General features: G+C 35.8%; 1 protein-coding gene and 1 pseudogene across 1 annotated transcript; both read right to left on the reverse strand.

Annotated features, from left to right (window-relative positions):
* Window positions 1-4,172: 4,172 nt before the first annotated feature.
* Window positions 4,173-6,859, reverse strand: LOC106326317 (annotated as a pseudogene).
* Window positions 6,860-8,466: 1,607 nt separating this feature from the next.
* Window positions 8,467-9,465, reverse strand: LOC106324196. Its single transcript, XM_013762207.1, has 2 exons — window positions 9,039-9,465; window positions 8,467-8,762 (listed from the first exon to the last, which is right to left on the reverse strand). Exons 1-2 carry the CDS (start codon window positions 9,463-9,465, stop codon window positions 8,467-8,469), a joined length of 723 nt encoding a protein of 240 aa, XP_013617661.1.
* Window positions 9,466-11,440: the final 1,975 nt, after the last annotated feature.

Here is an 11,440-nt window from a genome sequence, read left to right on the forward strand (position 1 = left end):
TTGTCACGCATGATCATTGATCTTGGAGTTGTATAAAAGACAATCCAATACAGTCCATACATTTGAAATTCCTTGTGATTATACTAAACCTAAAAGAGGTTAATAGGCATAGAATAAATCTATATAGGTGTCCGATCAAAAGCGTCCGGCCCCGACCCTTCAAAGTAAAGATGTCCGACTCTGTCCGTCTAAGGGCGTCCGACTCTTAAGCAAAGAACGTTTGGCTCTTCTACTAGACGCGTCTGGCTTATAAGACTAAAAGGCGTCTGGCCCTTCTTCTTGATCACGGGCTGGTAGAGACAAAAGATCAACCGGATACAAATGTATTGTAGTCCATAAGCTTGTGAGAGCCGAGATCTATGACCTAATAATATATATTTCAGTGTGTGATATAATCCACAGCAACAGAGGTCATTAGACACCATCAAGAGATGGATAGAGGACTACAATGTCTGACATTGATATGGTACTGCTTAAATCAAGAAATATCGATGTCCACATGAGAGATACATGAGAGTGTTCGGCCACAGAGCCATAATGAGAGATTATAAAACTCACAGCAATGATCATTGATCTTGAACACTCATGAGACAAGTAGTGGACATGTATAGACGAGATCTATGACCCAGACATGGATCGGCCAGATCGAGACATAGGTTCATGATAACCATGTATAGTACATTGTCCATAAGCAATTATTTTGTCCGACTAAAGTAAAGAGTTAAGAGTAGATGATCACGTCTAGACTATGGACATATGCAAACACGATTTGCAAAGACCCAACAGTGATCTCCGAGGACAATGTGATTCACATTGTTTAGCACACATGCTTTACCGTAACACTCAATGTCAAGAGACATGAGAAACGACCTAAGAGGTCGAAGTGGTCTAATTACGGTTCAGTAATGAAACTGGCCGATTACTCCAATCCTATACATGCAGGAAATATCACGCACCAAGATGCGTAGAATGTAGAACCTACACTGAGGTTCACATCAGGGGGAGTAGTGCGTGTTGTACTTTTTTTTCTTCATCATGGTTTTGTCCCACTGGGTTTTCCTGATAAGGTTTTAATGAGGCAACATGAAGCGTACTACAGATCTTGTATGGTTATGGCATCCAAGGGGGAGTGTTATAAATCATGGAGTGGATTGCCATTAACAAAAGACTGGCCCAAAACATACAAGACAAGAGGAGAAAGTCCGTCGGCCACATCAAGCCCAGCCACGACCGCAAGGAGGAGAGAGAGTCGGCCAGTGACCTAGCCGACTTAGAACTTAGGATGTTTTCATTTTCTATGTTTTAGTAGTTTTTCTATTTCCTATTGGATTAGGATTTGTACTCTTTTCTTTTATCTCTATCTTGTAATCTTTATATAAAGAACCTATTTGTTTATTAATAATAATATGGAAATATTCAGTCTCTAAAACCCTTTAATTACAACAAATGTATTTTTTTTTCTCGGCGACTTTTTGTGCCAATACTGTTCGAGGACTTCAAAATGTCGGTCTTTAATTAATTACCTTTAGAAACCATGGGATATATTCATACCGATATCAACGTGGGGGTGGGGTAAAGGGAGAAATTCCACTCAAGCTACACCGCGTGGGCTCCAGAGTGTATCCATTTATCTGTTAGATAATGGGTTGTGTTATCTTTGGTTTACGAGATTAGCTGGCTCTGAGACTATCCACAGTTAGGCCTCGGCAAAATAACTAGAACCGAAGAACCAAATCGGAACCGAACTGAAATACCCAAAACCGGAACCAGACCAATACCCTCAAATATACGAACGGTTCCTATATTTTTATATCCGAAATAACCGAACCAAGAACCGAACGGGTACCCGAATATATAAAAATATTAATTATATACATATAACATCGTTAAATATATATTTTTAATTCCGAAATATTCAAAGTAATCCGAAATATCCAAATTTTTTATCTAATCATCATAATTATTTGATATTTTACCCTAAATAACCGATATTTTATCCAAATTATCCGAACTACCCGAACTATCCGAACCCGAACCGGATCCAAATGAGAACCGAACTTTTTCCGGATATTTTCCGGTTCCTACATTTATTATCCAAACTGAACCGAACCTGAAACTATCAGAACCGAACCGAGCCGAACCGAAAATAGGTCAAGTACTAAATGGATCCTCTAGCCGCTATCCGAACTACCCGAAACCCGAAATACACGAACCGAACCGAACCGATACCCGAAATGCCCAGGCCTATCCACAGTGATAAAACAATTCAATATCCTCATTTTTTCTTTTTAACATTTCACATTATTTTTCACCTAATTATTCAATATTCAATTCATTTTTAACCTCTACTATAATTTTATTTAATAAAATTCAACACACTTCTCCACTACTTCTAATTCATCTTCTTTTTATATTTTATTTATAATTCAATAATTATATATTATATAATAATTTTGATTATAATTAACTTAAATAATTTAAATAAGATATTTTTTAATATTTTTTATTATTAAATTTTTTAAAAAATATATAAAAAGTAATATTATTAAAACAAATAAAATTACAAGATTTAAATACACACAATATAACACACAGAACAACAAATTAAAAGCACACAACTTATTTGGTACAAGAAACTCAAATAAAAACACACAACTTATTTGTTACAATAAATACAATCATAAACAACAAATTAAAATTTTGTGTTCAGTTATTCAGACAGCCAATGGAAACCTCTGGGAGGAAACCTGAAGTTAGTCAAACATTGTTCATGTCGGTCTTTTTTTTTATGTTTTTTATTTGGCATTGCATTTTGCAAAAACATTTATTTTTCATAATATTTTTAAAATTGTATTATTCCTGCTTCTTGTTTTCGTTCTTTTGGTTTTGAGATTTTTTTTCTCAGATTGACTTAAGAAATTTGGGGTCTGTGGAATAATGTTTTTGAGAAGCCGTTGATGCTCTTTTTTTTTCACCAGAGGCTCACTCATGACTCGGGTAAGAGACGACTCAGGGACTCACTCAAGTCTAGCTGTTCTGTTTTCTTTCAACGAATTAATAATAAACTATTTTTCATTTTTCGTACATTTATTGTAAATTGTTTATTAAATAAAAAATACTCCTTCTGTTCCTGAAAATAAGATTTTTTAGAGTATGCACGCTTATTAAAAATTTAATAAATGTTTATAATTTAATTTATCTTTTACTTTATTATACACTTTTCAATAACTTTTCACAAATGAAATTTTATCAATTTAAATATTTTCAATTAATGTTCTTCAAAAGTATAAAAAAATATCTTAACGATATAGAAAATCTATCTTTGTGAAACAAGAAAAAAATCTAAAACATCTTACTCTCGAGAACAGAGATATTATTATTTAAAGAAAAGTTCGTTTTTTGTTTTTGCGGGAAACGACTTTAGCTTATAGGTCTTTCTTTATGCTGAATAATAATAAAATCAAAAGTGACAGCTGTTGGGTACAATAATTAAAAGTTCATGTTATCAGAAGTTGAGCTCGCGTCGTTTAAGGATAATACATTAATCGACTAAAATCCAATTTGAATCTTTAATACCATGATTAAAAATCCCAAGAGCATGATTATATTTTGTTTATAAATTGGATTCCCACCATTTTTTTAATATAAATCATTTTTGAATTATGCACATAGATTAAAAAAATCATTATTTTTTATATTTTCTAAATAAAAACATCATTAATTATTTATTTAACCACATATCAACTAATAATAAAATAGAAGGTATATTATTATTGATCATATAATATTAAGTGTTGATAAATTTTACTTAGAAAACCGAGAACGTCATATAATTTGGAACATAATTTTTTTTCTAAAACAACTTATATTAAAAAACGGAGGGAGTAATAGAATTTTCGGTACATTACTTTAAGACTTCCCCCTCGTTAGTCTTATCTTTACTCCAGTTTGTATTTTTAATTGTTTGTTCTCTGTTTAAATCATTTTAACGGTTAAATAATAATAATAATAATAATTTTAACATTTGTGTCATCACATTCCTGAATTCTTTTAAGCATTTCGATCACTAGGAGAATTGTCTTATGGATCTAAGGAACTAACCAAGTTCACTAAAATGAATGTATCAGCCAAGCAGAAGATAAACAAGGACATGAACAACAATGCAAATGATATAATTGCTGGTAATGATACAATAGATGCAAACAGTTCAAGATATTATTCTTTGAAACGACAAAAGAACACAACAAAAGCAAACGGAGGAAACTAATGTTGCTGCCGGTTATTAGAGGATCACTTGCCTATAACCAGTTTAGCTCTAGCATCTCCTTGGTTGATATGGAACTGATCTCCTAGTCCAAAATGAGCCATCAACAGCCATACAAAGTTGATGAGTTCTCCACCTTTGCTTAGCTGAGCTGCGTGTTCTATAGCGCCACACTTTGCATAACAAAGCAACTCAGCCCACACTTTGCTCACTACTTCCCACATGTATGCCTCTCTCTTGGCCTTCTTCAAGCCATCCTTTAACTCTGGAAGCACTTTTAAACCCTTAAGCTCTTTGGCCAACATGCTCCCATCAAACAGCACCGACTTGCTCCTATCACCTTTCACATCAATAGGTTCAGCTTTTACCAGAGCCGTCACAGATAAAATCGCCTCACTAGCCTTCTTTATGTCTCTGGATTCAATATGCCTTCTCTTGAAAAACCTCTTAGCCTCCTCGCATGTATCCCTGAATCTTATCTTTCCAATACCCACAACAGCTGACATCAAAGTAGGTTGCATCATCATGAGGTACATCATGTAGTCCGAAAGGATTTTACTAAACTCACGATCACTATGACTCTCTTCAGTGGCTGGTTCTGATTGGTATAAGAGCTCAGTTGCAATATGCCACACAAGAAGACTCTGATCATAGTCCATTTCCATCACATAGCGTAGAAGCCTCTCACGCTTTTTCTCTGTCTCTCTGTCTTCACCTTGTATGTCACGTAGACTCCAGTCACCTCTAGCTGAAGAGACCCTCATGGCGCTTTCCGAGTCGTCAGCGAAACGAGATTTCTTCAAAACCTCTCCAAATATATGCTCCCACAGATCAAGAGTGACACGATCACTTGATGTGTAGATAATCTCCTCAAACTGAGCTTGTATCCCAAAGAAGTCCATGAACTTTCTTGTCAGATAACCAAGAAGATGGAAAAATGACGAACGTCTAATAGATCCAGCTCCTAATATAATCTTCCTTTAACCATTTTATGTTCTTGCATAAAACACTTGTCTTATTTTCAAACCACTTGTAAACATTATGACCCAGTTGCTTTATACTGTGGAAACAGAATGCAATTGCTTTTCCAATGGCTTCAAAGGCAACTCCAATGCGAAAAACCTCGATAAACCAGTCAAAGGACATGTGTATGAAACTCTTGGTGTGATGGATCCGCTTCGGCGTTATCGAAAGACAGTACTCTAGCAAGTTGTGTGCATGTACGTACTCAGACCGCCTACGTACCATAAAGAAAGTGTCAAGGACTTCATGACACGTCTTGTCCGATCTATCCTTCTCAACGTCTTCGTCCTTCTTCAGCCTCATGAAAATGAGAATTGGCTTTGTAATCTTGTCGAACCAGTTAACTTTGTTGTCCTCATCCTTAGACGGTTTGAAGCATTTGTACTTCTCCGTCTTCAATCCCCTGGCTCCAAGAATCCAGTTAAGAAAGTTGTCCAACTTAGTGTCAGGATCATCAACCTCGTCCTTCATCTTCCTCAGCCTGACAAAGGTCCAGTCAGACAGACAGAACATGATAAGAGCAATGCAATCCAGAGTTATTCCTCTTATCAGCAATGAATAAGTAAGGCCAACATCGAATCCTCCATAGTCTTTCTTGTCTTTGTATTGGAAGATACGGATAGCTGCTATAAGGCATCCAAGAGCAATGAACCTGAAGATGACTCCTATCCAATTATGAAGAATCTTAGCTTTTGTGTAAAGAGCTTCGTAGATGAAGTTGAGCTCAACCTCCGAGATTCTTAGCGCTTCGTCTGGTTTTATTTCGCTAAAGAATCGCTTGCTTTCAGCTCGTTGTTGAAAGGTGAAGGTAAGATCAACCACAAGACTTTTGAAGATGTTGAAGTACTTATAAGCATACTGGAGAATATTAAGCTCAGTGAGGTCGTAAGGCTTAACCTTAGCACCGGCTTTTGGATCTTTCTCAGGCTCCTCGATCTTGATAATCTGTGTAGGCATCTTCATAAGCTTCTTAGCCGCGTATTCCTCCATGAGCTTCGCGTAGTTTGGGCCAGGATCAGGTCATTGAATAATGGAATCTTTAAACTTGTCAAGACTAGCTAGGTATAACGCTAATGTCCTCTCAACATACTTGATCACTCCTGTCGCAGAAACCAGCAAAATGGGTCTCCATAGACCATTTGGTAACGACTGTAAAAACACGTAGACGGTGGCGATTGCTTGAAAGGCAAGACCCAACAAGTGCCTAAGCCAGAGCTCATTATCTTCAAGTGCAAGGGAAGTGATTGTATCTGGACCACCGAGATGCAAGAGCAAAAAAGGAACCCAAAAAGCTAAGAGATTACTGTTATTTTTAGGTTCTCCGGGTTCTGCATCGTCTCCTTGACTATCAGAGATTTGTCCCGCTGCGAAGTTGGCTGCCGCAAGAAGATAAGCTGACCCTATGAGAGAGAGTAGTACCTTTCTGGATGTGCGTTTCCTTTGAGGTGCAAAGAAAATGAGAAACGATTGGAGGCTGAGACTGAAGATTAAGGTAGTTCGGATACTCCATGCGTCCCATATGTCTTTGATAGGCTTTGGGATTGTGTCCACCATCTTGAAACATAGTTATTTCCTAATTTGTTGGAACATACAAAAAATTATGGTCTTTGATACACAACACAGATGCATCTAAAGAGGTTTTGGACTTGTTTCTTTGTCTGTTTAATTCTCTTTTTTTTTTGGTATTCAGTTATTCTGGACAGACAACCATTGGAAACCTCTTGGAGGAGACCTGAGGTTAGTCAAACACTGTTCATGTCGTCTTTCTTTTATGTTTTTTTATTTGGCTTTACATTTTGCAAAAACATTTATTTTTCATCATATTTTTAAAATTGTATTATTCCTGCTTTTCGTTTTCGTTCTTTATAATAATTTATCATTTCAGAAAAAGTTAAAATACTGATTTAAACAAAACTCCCACTGATTGGTAAAGGTGAGTAAAGTTAAAAAAAAAAAAGATATGAATGGTGGGGAAAGGGATATATGCTATATTTATTTATATTTAAAATACATAGAGCTCTATTTTATATCAACATGTTTGAATCTTTGTGTAAATTTTTTGTCTTGTTTTTGTTTCTATATATCCTTAACAAATCTCTGATCAAATACTCTCCATGCGTTCCTAAAAGATTCATATTCTAGAGAAAACTTTTGTTTCAAAAAGATACATATTTTATACTACCTCCGTTCTTAAATGTAGGATATTTTAAAGAATTTCGATGTTCCAATATATAAGATGTTCTCACTTTTCTAGGTAAACTTTTATTTTATTAAAAACTGTGCAACCAATCATATTTGATAATCCATTTTGTAATTGGTTGAATAACATTAATTTATAGTTTTAATGATACTTTCTAGACAAAACAATGATTTTCTTAATATGCTTGTTTTTACTTAAATATCTTATATTTAGGAACATATGGAGTATTTTCAATGTAATTTTTGTGAACTAATAATGAGAAATTGTGAAGTTCAAGAACATTAATTGCATTTTTAAAATCTTTATTGGTTTAATAATATAGAAAATATAAAATTATAAAAAACTATGCATTTATAGATATAAGTATTCGTATATTTTATTAAAAATTGTGAGAATTCTAAAATATTGATTTTTTAGGAACGGAGAAGGAATAAATATCAAGTACATTATGAGGTTCTCTAAGAGTATATGCATTGGTGAGGTTCACCAATGAATCCTTAGGAATATTTTAATAATATATTTTTTTTTTTTTGAATAGTTAAGGATTCGAATCAAAACTGATCGTCCAATGGTGTTTCCGAAGATGGAGTCCTTAGGAAAAAAAAATTATTAATTTTTTTCTTTAAATTGAAATTGAAATTTTATTAATTGCATGATTAAAAATAAAAATACAATGATTAAATATAAAGATATAAAGATACACTAATTATTAATCTTCATCACCAAATTTCTTTCAAATATTTTCGATTAAATCATTCTTCAATCGTTCATGCATATGATCATCACGAAGATCATTCCGATTGGGAAACATATTATTCAGATTTGTAGGCCTTTTGGTTTCCACCTGTGAACTTCTAGTGACGTCTCCTTCTTCAAATTCAAATATATCGTACCGCATGTATCCATCTCGTTCATTTTCAACTATCATATTGTGTAATATGATACATGCTCTCATAATATTTCGTATATTTTCTTTGTTCTATGTACGAACCGGGTTTTTGACAATCCCAAATCGAGCTTGCAATACTCCAAAAACCCGCTCCACATCTTTTCCGGCTGCTTCTTGAACGTTAGCAAATAACTCTTGTTTAGGACATTGAGGGAGTTTGATAGATTGGATAAATGTTAACCATTTTGGATATATACCGTCTGTGAGGTAGTATGTCAACTTATACATGTGTCTGTTGACCATGTACCTTACCCTGGGAGCTCGACCTTCTAAAAGGTCATCAAACACAGGAGACTGATCGAGGACATTGATATCATTTAAGGTACCTGGAGGACCAAAAAAAGCGTGTCATATCCAAAGATCTTGTGAATCTACAGCCTCTAAGACAATTGTCGGTTTTCCTGATCCTCGTGCGTATTGTCCTTTCCAAGAGGTCGTGCAATTTTTCCACTCCCAGTGCATACAGTCAATGCTCCCGACCATCCCAGGAAACCCTCGTTTCTCTCCAATATCGAGTAGTCGTTGAAGATCCTCCGGTGTGGGTCGTCGCAGATAGTCATCTCCGAATAACTGTATTATTCCGTCAGTGAAATTATGTAAACACGAAAGTGCAGTGGTCTCGCCAAGTCGGAGATATTCGTCAACAGTGTCAGCCGCAGAACCATAAGCAAGCATACGAATTGCTGCCGTACATTTTTGTTGTACAGAAAGACCAAACCTCTCGGTTGCATCTCTTCTTTGCTGAAAGAATGGAATGTTCTCTGATAGCCCATGGACAATATGCAAGAATAAGTCCTTATTCATGCGGAAACGGTGTCTGAATAATTGTGACGAGATTGTCGAATCTTCGCTGAAGTAGTCATTCCATAAGCGGTCTTGTCCTCCTTCACGGTTTCGTTCAATATAAGCACGGCTCCTTTGGTTACTGGTTTGGGCCTCGACTATGTTGGTGAACGTATCTTCGAAGATTTCTTCGAAAACTTCGTCAAATCTTTCTTCAAAAACTTCGTCGGATGAAGATGACGACATTTTAAGGTATTCTGATTCAAAAAATAATAAGTTTTTTTATCTATAAGTTTTTTAATCTATAAGTTTTTTTTTATCTATAACTTCTTTTTTTTTGTATTACTATAAAATTATGTATAATTTTTTTTATCTATACCTTATTTTTTTTTATTACTATAAAATAGTAATTAATTTAATTTGGTATGTAAGACCACAATGTAATGTACTTGGATATGAGCATAATCAAGACTACATATATGAGAACACCCAAACTTAGTTCAAATTGGATTTTTATGAGAAACAAAAATGTATATATAAGTGCAAATTGGATTTTTATGAGAAGCAAACTCTTATAATAAACAAAAGCAGCAACAAGACTACAACTTTGGAGAAGTTACCTAAAGAGAAGCAAACTTCTTCGATTATACTTCGAGTTTGTAGCAACAAGATTACAACTTCGGATTACAACAAAAGGAGACAAGTTTGATAGAGAGGAAACACAGCAAAAGAGATATCTAATTCCGCAAGCAAAGAATGATACTTATACAACCTCAATGCACCACCCGTGACTCTGGTCACTTGAGGAAAACAACAAAAAACTTCGCAACTCCAAATACACCCGTGACTTGGTTCACATGTCCTACTGCTGAACCTGAAACAAGACAAAGACAAGAGTTAGTAAAGAATAAAAGCAACGCGCACATGTAACAAATACTTCGAACATCTAACTACTCAATGCACCAGACGACATGTAACTACTCGAGCATACCTCTTACGGACATTAATACCTTAATAGCATCATAACATCTGAGACATGAGTTTCAGTTTTAGAGATTCTTCCATCTCAGACAGTGGATCTTTTTTGGCAAGTAAACGTTCAAGAATTTTTTGTTTAGAGAGTTTTCCTTTCATTTCCATGATGGCCTGTAGCTGTGACATTTCTTCTTCTTTGCCATTCTTCTTCCTCTTACCAGCAGCTTTAGCTGCTTTCACACCAACTGGTCTGGCTTCAGGTTCAAGTACTTCATCTTCTGTATCAACGTCAACCACTTGTTTGCGCTTCTCCTTCCCACCGTCTTTAACCATATAGGTCGTGCACCATTTCTGGTCATGCCTCAGCTCCCTCCACGCATGTTCGATGCAGCTTTCATCACATCATCATCATTCTGACCACTTCTCTGCTCCCTCAACGCTGCATCATAGCATCCTACAAACTTACAGACTTGCTCGTTAATCCTAGCCCACCTCTGCTTAGCTGGACGAAGCTCTCTAGGTACTGTCCCAACCAGTTGAGGGCTTGCGTTGTAGTAGTCAACAATTCTCTTCCAGAAACGTTCAGCTTTCTTGTCACAGCTGACTACGGGGTCTTTTCTGGTGTTAAGCCACACACCAATGAGGATTTTATGCACAATCGGAGACCATTTCCTCCGCTCTTTGCTAGCAAACTCGACACTAGGCTGGACAGAAGACTCGACACTAGGCTGGACTGGAGACTCGACACTAGGTTGGACAGAAGACTCGACACTAGGCTGGACAGAAGACTCGACAGTAGGGTGGAAACCATACTCATCAGGACCTTGGCTACCGAACCAAGCAGGTTCGGGGGACTCAAGGTCAACTGAAGATTGACTATACATTAGATTAACAAACCCAGTTCTCGTATTCATGTTTAGATGATGGTCTGTGTTACTCTATTAGCAACACAAACACTTAAGTAAGCGATAGAAAGTAAACTAGAATTTAGGTTCGGAGTAGTTAGGCAGATAGAAAGCAAACAAGCATTTATCATCACTCAAATCAGACTAATAAGTTCTCTGCTAGCTACACTTAAAGCTAACAAGTACGATTCTATCAAATCTAAGGAGTTAGGAAGCAATACTAGCATTAAAAACCATTAAAGCATGGCCAGTATAGTTAATTTTTATTACTGAAACTAAAAAGAGTGAAAGTATTGTACCTATGAAGCCCATCTCGAGTTCAGACACTGTTGTTTAAATCT

The sequence above is a fragment of the Brassica oleracea genome, chromosome C2, assembly GCF_000695525.1.
Source record: "Brassica oleracea var. oleracea cultivar TO1000 chromosome C2, BOL, whole genome shotgun sequence".
NCBI classification, from domain to species: domain Eukaryota; kingdom Viridiplantae; phylum Streptophyta; class Magnoliopsida; order Brassicales; family Brassicaceae; genus Brassica; species Brassica oleracea.

What these genes read in the sequence shown, in the direction of transcription:
- LOC106324196 (XM_013762207.1), bottom strand. Translation starts at nt 9,465, where the DNA reads ATGTCGTCATCTTCATCCGACGAAGTTTTTGAAGAAAGATTTGACGAA. An exon ending in CGAGACCACTGCACTTTCGT is followed by an intron (nt 8,763 to 9,038) that starts GTTTACATAATT and finishes TTGGTCCTCCAG; the next exon opens with GTACCTTAAATGATATCAAT.